Genomic DNA, 19218 nt, shown 5'->3' with positions numbered 1-19218 from the left:
TAAATACAAAGAAAAGAAACGAGCAAACAGCAGCAGCAACAGTTAATACACAATTAACACTCGTCGTCCTTACAACCCCCTCCACCTCCTTTTTAACACCCAGCCCAATCCCACCCGCTCCCCCCCACCCCCCACCCAATGATGTGTTAGTGCTCCTTAAAGAAGTCAATGAACAGCCTCCAACTTGAGGAGAAGCCCTCCTCCACCCCTCTTATTGTGAAATTGATTTTTTTCTAGGTGGAGGAACGCTGCCAAGTCGCTCACCCATGCCCCCACTTTTGACAGCTCCGTGTCCCGCCAGCACAGCAAGGTCGCCTCTGAGTTATCAGGGAGGGAAAGGCTACCATGTCAGCCTCTCTCACCACCTGCTCTCCCATTTCCCCCGACATCCCAAATATCGCCACCCATGGGCTCAGAGCCACCTCATCTCCCAGAATCTTCGACATTATGTTGGCAAACTCTTTCCAGAACCCCTCCAACCTCGGACATGCCCAAAACATATGGACAGAGTTCACCGGTCTCCCTGTACACCACCCACTCGTATCTTACACCCTGGAAAAAAACAGGCATCCTAGACCCCATCAGATGAGCCGTATGCACCACCTTAAACTGTATGAGATGCAGTTTTGCACATGACAAGGACAATTGTATCCTCCACAGAGCCTCACTCTACACCACAGCTTGCATCGCCCTCCCAACTCCTCCTCACACTTGCGCTGGACCTCGCTCACCGGGGCACCCTCCCTCTTCATCAGTTCCCCATATATATCTGATGCCTTGCATTCATGTATCTCATCTTCGGACAGCAGCTTGTCCTGTAGCGCTGGAGTGGCAGCTACGGGAACAACCAAACTCCTTCCCTAATAAGATGATTACCTGCAGGTGCCTGAACCCATTCCCCTTCTGCAAACTTACTCCCCACGAACAAGTCCCAGAAATACTCTATCCCCAACCACCCTCACCCCTGAAACCTCGCAACCAACCCCGCCTGGACAAATCTGTAACTGCCACAAATTGACGCCCACAGGGGCATGTCTTCCATTGTGCAGTGCTGCTGACATTAACTTCACACCCTCAATGCTGATACCACCACCAAGCTCATGGAATACCAAGCCGGTGGAAACGGAAGAGGCGCCAACAGCGCCCTCAGACTGGTCCATTTTCTCAAAGCCTCCTCCACCGCCCACTTCTGAACCATAGCTATGTTTGCCACCCAACCATAGTTACGCTTGCCGCCCAATATTCACCCCCCCGGTGGGTACACGTGCCATGCCGCAGATGGACAAGGAACAGAACAGGAACAGGCCCTTCGGCCCACCAAGCCTGCACTGATCACGTGTCCTATCTATTTCAACGGCCTATATCCTTCTATATCCCATCTGTACATGCGTCTCTCCAGATAAGTCTTAAAGGTCGCTGACGTATCTGCCTCAACCACCTTATTTGGCAGTGCATACCAGGCCATCCTCTGTGTAAAAAAACTTTGCACATCTCCACTGGACCTGTACCCCCTTACATTGAACTTGTGCCCCCTTGTAATTGTCATTTCCACCCTGGGAAAAAGCCCCCAACTGTTCACCCTATCTATACCCTCATAATTTTCAACCCTCAGCTTACGTCTCTCTAGGAAGAACAATCACAGTTTATTCAATCTCTCCTCATAGCTAATACCCTCAATATCAGGCAACATCCTGGTCAACCTTTTCTGTACTCTCTCCAAAGCCTCCACATCCTTCTGGTAGTGTGGTGACCAGAATTGATTTAAAATGTGGCCTAACCAACCTTCTATATAATTGGAACATAATTTGCGACTTTTTAAACTTGATACCCCGTCCTATGAAGGTAAGCATGCCATATGCTTTCTTTACCACCAATTCGACTTGTGCTGCCACTTTTAAGGAACTGTGGAACTGCATGCCCAGGTCTCTCCGTGTCTCTATGCTCCTGATGGTTCTGCCATTTATTTTATAGCTCCCATCTGAATTGGATTTACCAAAATGCATCACCTCGCATTTGTCCAGGTTAAATTCCATCTCCCGTTTCTCCGCCAAATTTTGCAGCCTATCTATATCCTGCTGTATTCTCTAACAATCTTCATCACTATCCGCAACTCCTGCAATCTTAGTACCATCCACAAACTTGCTAATCAGACCAGTTACGGTTTCTTCCAAGTCATTTCTATATTACAAACAGCAGAAGTCCCAGTTTTCTGCGGAACACCACTAGTTACATCCCTCCATTCGGAAAAACACCCGTCCACTGCTACTCTGTCATCTATGGCCAAGCCAGTTCTGAATCCATCTAGCTCATTCACCCCTGACCTCGTGTGATTTAGTCTTTTACACCAGCCTGCCATGAGGGACCTTCTCAAATGCTTTACTAAAGTCCATGTCAACAACATCCACAGCCCTTCCCTCGTCAATCATTTTTGTCATCTCTTCAAAACCTCAAATAAATTAGTGAGACCTGACCTCCCTCAGACAAAACCACGCTGATTGTCACTAATATCACCATTCACTTCCAAATGTGAATAGATCCAAGGTGTGGGTTTATCCGTCCCGCCACATCAGATTTCTGGTTCAGTACGCTGTCGGGACTCTCCATTTCGCCGACTGATCAATGGGTTTTCCCACTGTGGACAACTCTTCGCCATTGGGAAACCCCCGGGCTGCCGGCAAAATGGAGCATCCCAACGGCAGAGAATCCAGCCCCAATCTCGGAGAATCTTTTCCAACAATTTCATTATCATTGACATCAAACTCACTGGCCTAAAATTACCTGGGTTATCCTTGCTGCCCTTCTTAAATAACGGGACATTGGCTATCCTCCAACCTGTTCGAACATGTTTACACATCCCTCTGAGACATTCGGGCAGCACGGTAGCATGGTGGTTAGCATAAATGCTTCACAGCTCCAGGGTCCCAGGTTCGATTCCCGGCTGGGTCACTGTCTGTGTGGAGTCCTCCCCGTGTGTGCGTGGGTTTCCTCCGGGTGCTCCGGTTTCCTCCCACAGTCCAAAAATGTGCGGGTTAGGTGGATTGGCCGTGCTAAATTGCCCGTAGTGTCCTAAAAAGTAAGGTTAAGGGGGGGGGGTTTGGGTTACGGGCATAGGGTGGATACGTGGGTTTGAGTAGGGTGATCATTGCTCGGCACAACATCGAGGGCCGAAGGGCCTGTTCTGTGCTGTACTGTTCTATGGAGGGGGAGAGGACAGACTCAGAAGAGCTGGAGACGGCCTTTGTCTCCCTTTTGGAAGACTCCAGATCGTACTCCAGCGCTCCCTCCTCACAGATGATGCCCGAAGGGCCCTGGGGGTCTCCATGAGACGGAGGGGCAAATGGGGGGAGCGCCATGCCCTCTGCATCCTCAGCCCTGCCAATCCTGGCACCGCCCCATTGCCTGCACCATGGTGTTGACGCCCTCAGCAATCTTCCTTAATTACTAGGACATACTCTGCGGTCCCTCGGCAATGTCCACCTGCGTTTGGGTCACGTCCCCCAGCGACTGGGTCATGATTTCAAGGCCATCACTGACTGAACCACGTGTTAGATGCCTCTTCTCTTGGGCAGTCCCTCAGTGCCGAGGATGACTTGCTTCCACTCTGGGGACGTGGGTTCTGCGGTGACTGAAATGTCTGATCCTGGATCCGCAGACTCTGCCACAGGTTTGGCAGGTGGTGCTTGATGAGGTGGGTGGGTGCGATGCTCTGGATTCTTCACTCCTCCGCTATTTACACCTGGCCTCCACTTGCTCCACTCTATGACGCCCAAGGTGATTGGCGCCATTGTGGATGCTTTTTCTCCAATTTGTGCATTCTAAGGCAAGTGATTCTGACATTGCAGTGGGGATGTTGCATTTATTTAGGGAGGCTTAGAGTGTCCTTGTAGCGTCTCATCCGCTGTCCGAGTGGTTGCTTGCCACTACGGAGCTTGGAGTAAGAGCCCTTGTTTTGGTAGTCTTGTGTTGGGCATGCAGGCATTGTGGCCTGCCCATCGTAGCTGGTCAAGCATGACCAGTGCCTCGGCCCTGGTGATATTACCCTGCGAGAGGGCACTCACGTTGGTATGCCTATCCTGCCGCTGGCTTTTGCAGAGGCAGAGTTGGTGATATCTTTCCATGTTTCTGATGCACACAGGAAGGCAAGGACTTGGATTGAATTTGGGTTACTGTCACATGTACCGAGGGACAGTGAAAGTATTGCTCTACGTACAATAGACAACTCATTCGATACAGGAAAAAAACATAGGGAATACATAAATACACAATGTAAATACAGTAGTCCCCCTTTATAACGCGGGTGTTGGGGTCCAAGACAGCCACCCGCGTTGTATCCGAGCCGCGGATATCCACGATGGGGGTTTTAAATTTATTTAAAAATCTATGCTAGCGCTTCCCATTGTGAGTCTACAGGGGGCGGGGGGAGAGGTCAGACCCCCGTAGACTCACAATGGGAAGCGCTAGCATAGCTTTTTAAATAAATTTAAAACCCCCATCGTGGATCTAATTAAAACAGTGTCAATTTCAGCGGCCGGAGAGGGAAGCTGCTCTCTCACTGAAACAATCAGCCGGCCACTGAAATTGACACTGCCGGCTGCTCTCTCCCTCCAATCCAACTTTTAAGTTTTAATGTTTCTGATTGGAGGGAGAGAGCAGGGCAGTGTCAATTTCAGCAGCCGGCTGATTATTTCAGTGAGAGCAGCTTCCTTCTCCGGATCAAAGTGAGCCGGCCGCTGAAATTCACACTGCCGGCTGCTCTCTCCCTCCAATTAGAAACATTAAAACTTAAAAGGTGGATTGGAGGGAGAGAGCAGCGGGCAGTGTCAATTTCAGCGGCCGGCTGATTGTTTCAGTGAGAGAGCAGCTTCCCTCTCCGGATCAAAGTGAGTCGGCCGCTGAAATTGACACAACTGACAGTTGGGGTCCATAAGCCCCCCCGCGGTATATCGCGAACCGCGGTATTGCGGAGCGCGGTATAACGGGGGACTACTGTACATAGTTTAGAATAATCTTCATTACTGTCACAAGTAGGCTTACATTAACACCGCAATGAAGTTACTGTGAAAAGCCCTTAGTCGCCACACTCCGGCACCTATTTGGGAACACTGAGGGAGAAACCAGAATGTCCAATTCACCTAACAAGCACGCTTTTCGGGACTTGTGGAAGGAAACCGGAGCACCCAGATGAAACCCACGCAGACACGGGGAGAACGTGCAGACTCTGCACAAACAGTGACCCAAGCCGGAATCAAATCTGGGACTCTGGCACTGTGAAGCAACGGTGCTAACTATTCTGCTACTGTTCCGCCCTTGTGCTACCGTGCCGCTTGGTCACAGATATCAGGTGAAGCATACAGGGGTACAGTACTACACAGTACAGAAGATGTGTGAAGAGATCAGGTCAGTCCATAAGAGGGACCATGACTGTTCTATAGACCATGAGCTTGGTGCTGGGTTTGAGGTCTTGATCTTTGAATATTCTGTTCCTCAGGCTTCCAAAGACTGCACTGGCACATTGGAGTCGATGTTGGACTTCCTCATCATTGTCTGATCACACCGAGAGGAGGCTCCCGAGGTATGGGAAATGATCCACATTGTCCAAAGGTTCACCGTGAATCTTGATGGTTGGGGGGTAGTTGTGTGTGGCAGGAGGGGCTGGTCGAGAACCTATGTTTTCCGGATGTTTAATTTGAGGCTCATTCTTTCATATGCCTCAGTGAATGCGTCAACGATGGTTTGTAACTCGGCCTCTGAATGCGGGCACACACAGGCAGTTGTGCAGACTGCAGCTCGATGACAAGTTGGGGTGGTCTTGCTTCTGGTCTGGAGGCATAGGTTGAACAGGTTCCTGCTTGTCCAGTAGGTTAACTCCACTCCAGCAGGGAGCTTCAGGGTGATGGGGTGCAGTGCTGCTACGCGGAAAATGAAGAGCATTTGTGCAATGATTGAGCCCTCTTTGACCCCAGTTTGCACAAGTATTGGGTCTGTGTGGTTCAGTTGGTGAGGATCACGGCTTAGACCATAAGACATAGGAGCAGAATTAGGCCACTCGGCCCATTGAGTCTGCTCCGCCATTCAATCATGGCTCATATTTCATTCATTTCCATTATCCTGCCTTCTCACCATAACCCCTAATCCCCTTATTAATCAAAAACCTATCTATCTGTTTTAAAGATACTCAGTGAATTGGCCTCCACAGCCTTCTGCGGCAGAGTTCCACAGATTCACACCCTCTGGCTGAAGAAATTCCTCATCTCTGTTTTAAAGGATCATCCCTTTAGTATGAGATTGTGTCCTCTGGTTCTAGTTTTACCCACAAGTGGAAACATCCTCTCCATGTCCATTCTATCCAGGCCTTGCAGTATCTTGTAAGTTTCAATAAGATCCCCGCTCATCCTTCTAAACTCCAACGAGTACAGACCCAGAGTCCTCAACCGTTTCTCATACAACAAGCTCTTCATTCCAGGATTCATTCTTGTGAACCTCTTCCAGACCCTTTCCAAGGCCAGCACAGGCTTCCTTAGATACGGTGTCCAAAACTGCTCACAATGCTCTAAATGGGGTCTAATCAGAGCCTCAGAAGTACGTCTCTGCTCTTGCATTCTAGATCGCTCGACATGAATGCTAACATTAAATTTGCCTCCCTAACTGCCGACTGAACCTGCACGTTAACCTTAAGAGAATCTTGAACAGGTACTCTTAAGTTCCTTTGCGCTTCAAATTCCGAAGCATTTCTCCATTGAGAAAATAGTCCATGCATCCATTCCTCCTTCCAAAGTGCATAACCTCACACTTTTCCACATTGTATTCCATCTGCCACTTCTTTGCCCACTCTCCTAGCCTGTTACAAGTCCTTCTGCAGCCCCCTGTTTCCTCAATACTACCTGTCCCCCTACATATCTTTGTATCAGCTGCAAGCTTAGCAACTGTGCCTTCAGTTACTTCTTCCAGATCATTAATATATATTGTGGAAAGTTGTGGTCCCAGCACAGACCCCTGAGGCACACTACTAGTCACCGGCTGCCATCCTGAAAAAGACCCCTTTCTCCCCGCTCTCTGCCTTCTGCCAGTCAGCCAATCCTCCATCCATGCCAGGATCTTACCCTTAACTTATTTAACAGTCTCCTTAGCGGTACCTTGTCAAAGGACTTCTGGAAATCTAAATAAATCACGCCCACTGATTCTCCTTTGTCTAACTTCCTCGTTATCTCCTCAAAGAACTCTAAACAGATTTGTCAGACATCACCTCCCTTTGACAAAGCCGTGCTGACAGTCCTATTTTATCAAGCACCTCCAAGTACTCCGCAATCTCATCTTTAACAATGGACTCTAAAATCTTACCAATGACCGAAGTCAGGCTAACCGGCCTATAATTTCCCGTCTTCTGTCTCTCTCCCTTTTAAATAGCGGTGTTACATTAGCCACTTTCCAGTCCTCTGGTGCCCTTCTTGCCTCCAGTGATTCCTGAAAGATCACCATCAATGCCTCCACAATCTTCTCAATTATCTCTTTTAGAACCCTGGGGTGTAGTCCATCTGGTCCAAATGATTTATCCACCTTCAGACCTTTCAGTTTCCATAAGTCCATCAGACATAGGAGCAAAATTAGGCCACTCGGCCCATCGAGTCTGTTCCACAATTCAATCATGACTGATATTTTCTCATTCCCATTCTCCTGCCTTCTCCCGATAACTCCTGATCCCCTTATTAATCAAGAACCTATCTATCTTTGTCTTAAAGACAGTCAGTGAATTGGCCTCCACAGCCTGCTGCAGCAAGGAGTTCCACAGATTCACCACCCTCTGGCTGAAGAAATCCCTCCTCATCTCTGTTCCCCAGAACCTTCTCTTCAGTGATGGCCACTACACTCGCCTGTGCCCCCTGATTCTTCTGGAGCTCTGGCATCCCAATAGTATCTTCCACCTTGAAAACTGATGCAAAGTAACTATTCAGGTCCTCTGCCATTTCTTTCTTTCCATTTATTACTTCTCCAGCCTCATTTTCAATGTCTATTTTTGCCTCTCTCTTACCTTTTATATACTCAATAAACTCTTCCTATCTTCTTTTATATTACTATCTCGCTCTCAAACTCCAGAGTAAATTCTATCATATTGTGGTCACTGCTCCCCAAGGGTTCCTTCACCTCAAGTTCCCTAATCAAGTCTGCCTCATTACACATCACCATCCCCTGTTCTCTAGTAGGCTCTGTCACAAGCTGCTCCAAAAGAAACATTTTTAAACATTCCACAAATTCCTTTTCTTGGGATCTATGACCAACCTGATTTTCCCAGTCCACCTGCATATTGAAGTTCCCCATGATTATTGTAATATTGCCTTTTTTATATGCCTTTTCTGTCTCCCGATTTATTTTCTGCCCCACATCCTGACTACTGCTAGGCGGCCTATACGTAACTCCCATCAGGGTCTTTTTACCTTTGCAATTCCTCAACTCTACCCAGAGATTCTATGCCTTCCGATCCTATATCCCTCCTTGTAGTAATCGATTTAACTCCATTTTTTACTAACAATGCAACCCCACTGCCTTTGCCCGTCTGCCTGTCCCGTTGGTTTAGCACAGGGCTAAATCGCTGGCTTTGAAAGCAGACAAAGCAGGCCAGCAGCACGGTTCAATTCCCGTAACAGCCTCCCCGAACAGACGCCGGAATGTGGCGACTAGGGGCTTTTCACAGTAACTTAATTGAAGCCTACTCGTGACAATAAGCGATTTTCATTTTCATTTCATTTCATTTCAAAAGGCAGAGTAAGAGCAGGAAGGCAGTGCAGGTGTCCCCTGCGGTCACCTCCCTCCAAAACAGGTATACCATTTTGGATACTGTTGGGGAGATGACTCACCAGGGGACGGCAGTAGTAGCCAGGCTCATGGCACCGTGGCTGGCACTGCTGCACAGAAGGGTGGGAAAAAGACTGGCAGGGCTATAGTCATAGGGGATTCAATCGTAAGGGGAGTAGACAGGCATTTCTGTGGTCAAAAAAGAGACTCCAGAATGGTATGTTGCCTCCCGGGTCAGGGATGTCTCAGATCGGCTGCAGGACATGCTGAAGGGGGAGGGTGAACAGCCAGTTGTCGTGGTGCATATCGGCACCAACGATATAGGTAAAAAACTGGATGAGGTCCTACAATCAGAATTCAGGGAGTTAGGAGATAAGTTAAAAAGTAGAACCTCAAAGGTAGTAATCTCAGGATTGCTACCAGTGCCACGAGACAGTCAGAGTAGAAATTCAAGAATAGTCAGAATGAATACGTGGCTTGAGAGATGGTGCAGGAGGGAGGGGTTCAGATTTTTGGGACATTGGAACCGGTTCTGGGGGCGGTGGGACCATTACAAATCGGATGGGCGGACTGGAACCAATGTCTTGGGAGTGCTTTTGCTAACACTGTTGGGGAGGTTTTAAACTAATGTGGCAGGGGTATGGGAACCAGATTAGGAAGTTAAAGGTCAGTAAAGAGGCAGCAACTAAAACCAGTAAGGTACTAGATAATAAACTCAATGTGACTAAGGGGAAGAGTAGACAGGGAAGAGATGATGAAAGCAAAGGGACAGGTGGTCTGAGGTGCATTTGTTTTAATGCGAGAAGTGTGGAGGTAAGGCAGATGAACGTAGGGCTTGGATTAGTACCTGGGAATATGATCTGTTTGGTATTACTAAGACTTGGGTGAGGGAAGGGCAAGACTGGCAACTAAATATCCCAGGATATAGATGCTTCAGGAAGGACAGAGAGGGAGGTAAAAGGGGTGGAGGAGTTGCATTACTAGTCAGAGATGATATCATAGCTGTGATTAAGGATGGCACGATGGAGGTTTCGAGCACTGAGGCAATGTGGGTAGAGCTAAGAAATAGGAAGGGTGCAGTAACATTGTTGGGACTTTACTACAGGCCTCCCATAAGCGAGCGTGAAGTAGAGGTACAAATATGTAGACAGATTATAGAAAAATGTAGGAGCAATAGGGTGGTCGTGATGGGAGATTTTAACTTCCCCAACACTGAATGGGACTCGTGTAGTGTTGGAGGCGTAGATGGAGCAGAGTTTGTAAGGAGCATCCAGGAGAGCTTTCTAGAGCATATATGTAAATAGTCCAACTCGGGAAGGGGCCATACTGGACCTGGTATTGGGGAATGATCCCGGCCAGGTGGTTGAAGTTTCAGTGGGTGATTACTTTGGGAATAGCGATCACAATTCCCTAAGTTTTAGAATACTCATGGACAAAGACGAGAGTGGTTCTAAAGGAAGAGTGCTAGATTGGGAAAGGGCGAATATAACAAAATTCGGCAGGGGCTAGGGAATGTGGATTGGGTAAATACACATTTGAAATGTGGGAGTCTTTTAAGGAAAGGTTGATTAGAGTGCAGGACAGACATGTCCCTGTGAAAATGAAGGATAGAAATGGCAAGATTAGGGAACCATGGATGACGGGTGGAATTGTGAGACTAGCCAAGATGAAAAAGGAAGCATACGTAAGATCGAGGTGACTCAAAACTGATGAAGCTTTGGAGGAATATCGGGAAAGTAGGACGTATCTCAAACGCGCAATAAAGAGTGCTAAAAGGGGTCATGAAATATCTTTGGCTAACAGGGTTAAGGAAAATCCCAAAGCCTTTTATTCGTATATAAGGAGCAAGAGAGTAACTAGAGAAAGGATTGGCCCACTCAAAGACAAAAGAGGGAATTTATGCATGGAGTCAGAGGAGATTCTTAATGAGTACTTTGCATCGGTATTCACCAAGGAGGGACATGACGCATGTTGAGGCTAGGGATGGATGTTTAAATACTCTAGGTCTAGTCGTCATAAGGGAGAAGTTTTGGGTATTCTAAAAGGCATTAAGGTGGACAAGTCCCCAGGACCAGATGGGATCTATCCCAGGTTACTGAGGGAAGCGAGTGACGAAATAGCTGGGGCCTTAACAGATATCTTTGCAGCATCCTTGACCACGGGTGTGGTCCTGGAGGACTGGAGAATTGCTAATGTTGTCCCTTTGTTTAAGAAGGATAGCAGGGATAATCCAAGGAATTATAGACCTGTGAGCTTGACGTCAATGGTAGGCAAACTGTTGGAGAAGATACTGAGGGATAGGATCTATTCACATCTGGAAGAAAATAGACTTATCAGTGATAGACAGCATGGTTTTGTGCAGAGAAGGTCATGTCTTACAAACCTAATAGAATTCTTTGAGGAAGTGACAAAGTTAATTGATGAGGGAAGGGCTCTAGATGTCATATACATGGACTTCAGTAAGGCGTTTGATAAAGTTTCCCATGGCAGGTTGATGGAAAAAGTGAAGTTGTATGGGGTTCAGGGTGTACTAGCTAGATGGATAAAGAACTGGCTGGGCAACAGGAGACAGAGTAGTGGTGGAAGGGAGTGTCTCAAAATGGAGAAAGGTGACTAGTGGTGTTCCACAGGGATCCGTGCTCGGACCACTGTTGTTTGTGATATACATAAATGATCTGGACGAAGGTATAGGTGGTCTGATTAACAAGTTTGCAGATGATACTAAGATTGGTGAAGTTGCAGATAGTGAGGAGGACTGTCAGAGAATACAGCAAAATATAGATAGATTGGAGAGTTGGGCAGAGAAATGGCAGATCCAGGCAATCCAGGAAAATGCGAGGTGATGCATTTTGGAAGATCTAATTGAAGCGCGGACTATATGGTCAATGGAAGAGTCCTGGGGAAAATTGATGTACAGAGAGATCTGGGAGTTCAGGTCCATTGTACCCTGAAGGTGGCAATGCAGGTCGATAGAGTGTTCAAGAAGGCATACAGTGTGCTTGCCTTCATCGGACGGGGTATTGAGTACAAGAGTCGGTAGGTCATGTTACAGTTGTATAGGACTTTGTTTAGGCCACATTTGGAATACTACGTGCAGTTCTGGTCGCCAAATTACCAGAAAGATGTGGATGCTTTAGAGAGGGTGCAGAGGAGGTTCACCAGGATGTTGCCTGGTATGGAGGGTGCTAGCTATGAAGAAAGGTTGAGTAGATTAGGATTGTTTTCGTTGGAAAGACGGAGGTTGAGGGGGGATCTGATTGAGGTCTCCAAAATTATGAGAGGTATGGACAGGGTGGATAGCAACAAGCTTTTTCCAAGAGTGGGGGAAAGTTTAAGGGAGATGTGCGTGGAAAGTTTTTTTTACGCAGAGGGTGGTGGGTGCCTGGAACGCTTTGCCAGCGGAGATGGTAGAGGCGGGCACGATAGCATCATTTAAGATGCATCTAGACAGATATATGAACGGCGGGGAACAGAGGGAAGTAGATCTTTGGAAAATAGGCGACAGGTTTAGATAAAGGATCTGGGTCGGCGCAGGTTGGGAGGGCCGAAGGGCCTGTTCCTGTGCTGTAATTTTCTTTGTTCTTTGACACAACCTCAAGCGAAAGGATGATCCTTTAAAACAGAGATGAGGAGGAAATTCTTCAGCCAGAGGCTGGTGAATCTGTGGAACTCTGCCGCAGAAGGCTGTGGAGGCCAAATTACTGAGTGTCTTTAAGACAGAGATAGATAGGTTCTTGATTAACATGGGGATCGGTTATGGGGAGAAAGCAGGAGAATGGGGATGAAAAAAATATCAGCTGGTTGTGGCAGGCGGGACCAATGCCAGGGAGCCGATGTCAACTCACCCGTGCAGCCCTGTGGAGGTCGTTGAGCTTCTTCCTGCATTGGATATCAGTCCTCCTCATGACACCGCCTTAACTGCCGGCCGCTATCACTGCCTCCCAGGCGGCACTCACAGCCCGGTGGCTGATCCTGCAATACCCTCAGGGGAACAGGGTGTCCTGTCTGAACTTCACAGTGCCCAGTAGCCTGGCCAGGTCGGCATCTCTAAAACGTGGAGCAGGTCTTTGTGGTGCAATGGCTGTGTGCTGTCTGGAGTTTATTCAGAGGGAGCAGTTTATGTGCTGCTCCCCCTTGCAAATGGGGAACTGCCGGGCACGGTCCGGTGTATCAGCTGGCATGACAGCCATTTCTGCCGTGAAGCCCATGGGAGATCATTTCCGGCCCTAAACTAACGGTCGCGGTCTCACCGGGTCTATTGTCCAGAACTCCCAGCAAGACGCGGTCACCACCACACTTAATGTTCCTCCTGTTCGATCATACCCTAAAGAGCTGGCTTTTAAAGCAGACCAAGGCAGGCCAGCAGCACGGTTCAATTCCCATACCCTCCTCCCCGAACAGGCGCCGGAATGTGGTGACCAGGGACACAGTAACTTCGTTTGAAGCCTACTTGTGACAGCGATTTTCATTTTCACCCATTATTTTCCAATACAAGATGGCGCTCACTTCTTGTTCAAATCAACTTTCTTTTCTATTAGTTCAAATCCCAAGATATTAATTTTAAAACTGTTGTCCATGTTTTAATTTTCACACTTCAGTCATAGCTCACTGTACTGTAATAGATGGAAACATTAAAATGGTGGTGAAAATTCCAACATTTTCTGCAAAGTGTTTTAAGAATGTGTTATTATAGCCATTGTGGGATCAAGGAATTTATATTGGAAATGAAGTGGTTATAAATGCAACATTTAAAAAATTCTTTCAGCCCTCTACTATGCCTCGGCCACCACGCACACAGAGTGCCCCAGGCCTTGGACATCCTGACCCATGGCCAATAGCTTCGCCCCCAAGGTCTTCCATCGCTGACGCCACCCGTGTGGCATTGGCCTGGGTGGTCTGTATTATCAGCACTGCCTCCTGCCCCTGCATGCAGTTGGATTCCTCCAACTACACCTGCAGGCGCTGAATGGTTGCTGGCAGCTCTGGAGGACCACGATCCAATCATGCGTCATGTCTTGTGTGTAGTCCCTGGCTGTCTCTGCATCTCAATTATTCATGGAACCGCCCTTTTCAGAAGCCCGATTCCCGTCAGGAGGGCAGTTACTCCCTGGGTTCGGGCCACCCCCCGACCGTCCACCCCCTTGGGAATTCTTCCCTCCATCTGACTAACCGCAGCATGTGTGTGTGTGTGGTGTGCACCAGATAGAGCCCCAGGAGCCTCTTCACTAAAGTGCTCAACCGAGGTGAGCATCTCTGGTATGGTGGAGGATGTTGGGACACAGCTGTTACAGGAAGTCAGTGTTAGCCTTAGACTGGTGCTCCAGGATGTCTCGGACCGGTGTTTGGGGGATCGCGACACTGTCCATTGTCTCCTGGTCGCTGAATTCTGCTTGGGGTACATCAGAATGGCCCGTCTCTACCACAGGTAATCCTGCAACACACATGACATGACGCATGATTGGATCACGGGTTGGGCTGGTGAAGGGGTGATGATAGGGGGAGGTTTGTGCCTCACATCCAACTCAGCAGGGTTTACTTGGTTGCCCAATGCCTCCGCATCGGCAACTGCCCTACAGTGCCCATGGCTCTGCAGCGGTGAGGGGCTGCAGTCCGGCTATCGCACTCCAACCTTCCGTCTCTCTCTCTCTGGTTATGTGTTGCCTTCTCCTAGGGTTTGGGGGGGGGGGGGGGGGGGACGGTGGAAAAGAGACAGAAAGTGCACAGTGTTAAACTGTCGGACATGTGCAACATAGGGGATGGGCAGCTGTTGGCCTTTATGGTCAGTGTACCAGGCTATGGTGGCAGCATGGATGCTGGCATGTGGTACAGGTGGGAAGAGAGCATACTGGTGGAGTTTGGTCGCCGTCTAGGTGGGGTGGGAGGGATGGAGGATATGGGTGTGTGGGATGAGGTTGGTGCCAGGGGCTGTGCTGCCTCCACACCGAGGTGGTGGTGCTGCTTCTTGCAACACTGCTGTACAGTCCTGACTGTGGGGTCCATGGTACTCACGGCCTCTGCCACCTGCACCCAGGCCCGGCGTATGGTGGTGGTGGTGGTCCCCACACAAGGGAACAGTGTGTCCCGCCTCTCTACGTCATCCAGTAGGGTCTTCAGCTCGCATCTGTGAAACGGATGCCACTTTTCTTGTTGCCATCTGGTCGCTGGGATGAGTGTATGGGGAACGGAGTGCTAACATGCGGCTGCAGGTTGTCAGCCTCTTGAGTGGCAATCCTGACCCTGGCGAATCAGACACAGTTTTCATTGGAATCAATGGTGTTCCACGTGGCGCCGGTGCTAACTCATCAACGGATCATGAACCGCTTCAGGCCCAATGCCAATTTAATTGTTGTGGAGGCCCAGCAATTCAGTCCTGGTGTCAATACGTAGTCAGGACTGTACAGGAGTGTTGCAAGAAGCAGCACAACCACCTCGGTGTGGAGGCAGCACAGCCCCTGGCACCAACCTCATCCCACACACTACGATAATTATGCCCAATGAGTCTGGCACATTGGAATGGAGAGCATTCTATAGAGACAACCATCCAATCAGGTTACCACTATGCTCACTATGACTACGGAGCAACATTTGTCATACACACCTTTAACTGCAAAATTGAAAAGTGGAGCAAATTCAGACTCACCCCAAGTGCTGTTGCTAGAAGCCTGGAGAAAAAAAAGACATAATTATTAGTGTCAAGCATTGGATTTGACTCAAGTTCTTAATTGTTGTGGAATGGAAAATTCTCTGAACTGCATTAAGCATTAGTTTACTGGTGTGGAACAGAAGCCCCATTTAAATGGACAAACAAGGGCTGGGATTCTCCGATGCCGTGGCCAAGTTCTGACGCCGGCGTCAAAAGCAGCGCGAGCGACTCCAGCGTTAAAGGGCCTCTAGGCCTAGGTATTCACCCCTTCCTAGGGGGATAGTACGGTGCCGGAGTGGTGTCCACTGGTCCGGCACTCGAAAGCTGGCACGCCACGGGTCCGCACATGCGTGTGGGTTGCCATCTCTGCGCCGGCCCCCGGGCAATATGGCGGAACCCTACAGGGGCCCGGTGCAAACGAACATAGGCCCCCCCTGGAATTAGCCAACCCGCCGATCGGTAGGCCCCAATCGAGGACTTGGCCACCGTGGAGACCCGCACCAGGACGGCCCCCGCAGCCAGATCTCCGAGGTTCCACCAGATAGGACAATGCGTAACCCACGCCAGCGGGACTCGGCAGCACTCAGCCCATCAAGGCGTGGAGAATCGCGGGGGGGGGCGATTTCAACGGCCCCCGACCAGCCCACCAGTGAGCCCACTGACAAGCGTGATTGGCGCCGATTCTCCGGTCGCCATTACCAAACCTGATGCTCTACTGTTGGTCGGCGAATGCTGGGAAGGAGTGGAGACTGGGTTAGGACGCTGGAGGAGCACTGTAGAGGGTCCAGATTGAGGGCCATGGTGACAGCGTCGCTTCTGCTGGCACCGGGCAGGTACACGGTGAGCTCGTTGGTGCAGTCCATGATTGGGATGTGGAACTAGTTGAGGAGACACCTTCCTCAACTAGTATGGTGGGGATATTAGTGCTGACACTGATGTGTGGGGACCATGGGTCTATACTGGGTGAGACAGATGGCATTAATAGGAAGTGAAGGCAGGTGGGGCTGGTGAGGGCGAGGGATCTTTTTCTGGAGGAAAGATTTGCAGGTCTGGAAGAGCTGCAGGAGATAGTGGAGCTGCCGAAGGGAAGCGAGTTCAGGTAAACGCAAGTGAGGATTTTGTGCGGAAGGAATGGAGAGGGTTTCCGAAGCTGCCGGAGTATATCCTGTTAGAGCGAATGTTTCTCCCAGATGTGGAGTCGACGAGTAGGATTGGTGATATATATGGGTGGCTGGGGGAGCGGGGGTGGGGAAATTAAAGAGAATGAAAGGAAGAGCTGGGGAGATAGGATGGGTAGTGTGGAGCAAGGCAATGTGTAGGGTAAATTCAACCTCCGTGTGTACAAGGATGAGTTTGATTCAATTCAAGGTTGTGCATAGGGTGCACATGACTCGGGCAAGGCGGAGTGGGTTCTTTCAAGGGGTGGCAGTTGAGTATGAGAAGTGTGGGCGAGGACGAGCAATTCACGCATATGTTCTGGGGCTGCAAGACGTCGGAGAGGTACTGGGAGGGGGGTTTTTGGAACGCAAACAAAAATCGTGGGGGCAGAGGCCGGGCCAAGCTGGACAATATTTGCAGTATGGGAAATGCGTGGCTTTCACCTCTCATTGTTCGACGAAGGATTCTGGTGCAATGGCGGTCGACAAGGCCACTGGGGGTGGTGGCCTGGCTGGGGGACCTAAACGATTTCCTCCAGCTGGAAAAGATCAAGTTTGAATTCAGGAGATCAGCGGAGGGGAGTGTTTGTGACAATGTTGAGGAAATATTTGTCGCGGAGGGGGTGGAGGGAGTGAAAAGGGGAAAAGCTTGCACAAACTGTCAACTGTGTGGTTTGAATAACGTTTTTTAATTTTTGTTTTGTATTTTTGAATGTTTGGAATAAAAATTTTTAAAATGTAATTCTTCCATCTGCAACTTCCCCGCTAACGACAACCTTTCCCCCTCTGCCACTTTCGTAATTGGTACTGCGCCAGAGTATCCTTCAACTCTTTCGCCAGGTCCGTCACGGTCTTCAGCCGGGTCAGATAGCCATAAACATCTCACCAGGGGGAAACGTCTTCCCCTACACTCTCCGCTCCACTTTTCCGCCAAATCTACCCAAAACACAGGTGAAAGGGGTCAAAACCAACACCTTCAAGCAGGAGCCGCCCTGTATGTGACAACTCACTCCATGGCTGCCACTGAAGTTCCCACTGCGCAAATTGATAGAAACATGTTCGATATGATTGCAATTACGAAGGTATAGCTACAGAGTGACCACGGCTGGGAACTGAATATCCAAGGGTACTTGATATTTAAGAAGGACAGGCGGAAAGGGAAAGGAAATGGGCGACGTTGTTAGTTAAGGATGAAATAAATGCAATACTGAGAGAGGATATTGGATCAGAAAATCTGGATCTAGAACTAGGTGGAAATAAGAAACAACAATGGGGGGGGGGGAACATTAGTGGTAGTTGTCTATAGGCCTCTAAACAGTAGTGGGAAGGTAGGGAATGGCACTGTGCAGGAAATTAGAGATACATGTAACAAGGTGGCTGCAGGGCGGCACAATAGCACAATGGTTAGCACTGCTGTCTCACGGTGCCGAGGACCCAGGTTCGATCCCAGCCCCGGGGTCACTGACTTGTGGAGTTTGCACATTCTTCCCGTGTCTGCATGGGTCTCACCCCCACAAACCAAAAAAGAAAATCTGTAGTTGTTTGGCCACGCTAAATTTTCCCTTAATTGGAAAAATAAAATTGGGCACTCCAAATTTATTTTTAAAAAACAGTGTGGCTGCAATAATCATAATTGACTTTAATCTACATATAGATTGGGCAAAACAAATAAGCAATAATACTGTGTGGATGAATTCCTGGAGTGCGTAGAGGATGTTTTTTTCGACCAGTATGTCGAGGAACCAACTCACAAACTCATTCTGGGGTAGGTGGGACCTCTACAAACGGGATGGTCTACACATGGACCAGAGGGGTACTAATATCCTCAGGGGCAGGTTTGCTAATGCTCTTCGGGAGGGTTTAAACTAGTTCAGCAGGGGATTGGGAACCTGAATTGTAGCTCCAGTACACAAGAAGCTGAGAGTAGTGAGGTCATGAGTAAGGTTTCAAAGTTGCAGGAGTGTACCGGCAGGAAGGAAGGTGGTCTAAAGTGCGTCTACTTCAATGCCAGGAGCATCCGGAATAAGGTGGGTGAGCTTGCAGCATGGGTTAGTACCTGGGACTTCGATGTTGTGGCCATTTCAGAGACATGGATAGAGCAGGGCGAGGAATGGTTGTTGCAGGTGCCGGGGTTTAGATATTTCAGTAAGTTCAGGGAGGTGGTAAGAGAGGGGGAGGGGTGGCATTGTTAGTCAAGGACAGTATTACGGTGGCTGAGAGGACATTTGATAAGGACTCGAATACTGAGGTAGTATGGGCTGAGGTTAGAAACAGGAAAGGAGAGGTCACCCTGTTAGGGGTTTTCTATAGGCCTCCGGAAAGTTCCAGAGATGTAGAGGAAAGGATTGCAAAGATGATTCTGGATAGGAGCGAAAATAATAGAGTAGTTGTTATGGGGGACTTTAACTTTCCAAATATTGACTGGAAACACTATAGTTCGAGTACTTTAGATGGATCCGTTTTTGTCCAATGTGTGCAGGAGGGTTTCCTGATGCAGTATGTAGATAGGCCAACAAGAGGCGAGGCCGTATTGGATTTGGTACTGGGTAATGAACCAGGACAGGTGTTCGATTTGGAGGTAGGTGAGCATTTTGGTGATAGTGACCACAATTCGATTACGTTTACTTTAGC

The 19218-nt window shown here is 48.9% G+C and overlaps 1 protein-coding gene across 2 annotated transcripts in view; it reads right to left on the bottom strand.

Moving 5' to 3' along the window:
- The window catches only part of LOC119958485, a 705387-nt gene that overhangs the window by 683055 nt on the left and 3114 nt on the right, over window positions 1-19218 (bottom strand). For both annotated transcript variants that reach the window (XM_038787045.1, XM_038787049.1), the window contains exon 2: window positions 15428-15449. In XM_038787045.1, the coding sequence (XP_038642973.1) occupies window positions 15428-15449 (22 nt within the window). The remainder of the gene's footprint in view (window positions 1-15427; window positions 15450-19218) is intronic.

The sequence above is a fragment of the Scyliorhinus canicula genome, chromosome 2, assembly GCF_902713615.1.
Source record: "Scyliorhinus canicula chromosome 2, sScyCan1.1, whole genome shotgun sequence".
Taxonomy (NCBI): domain Eukaryota; kingdom Metazoa; phylum Chordata; class Chondrichthyes; order Carcharhiniformes; family Scyliorhinidae; genus Scyliorhinus; species Scyliorhinus canicula.
This window is presented reverse-complemented; position numbering and strand designations above follow the sequence as displayed.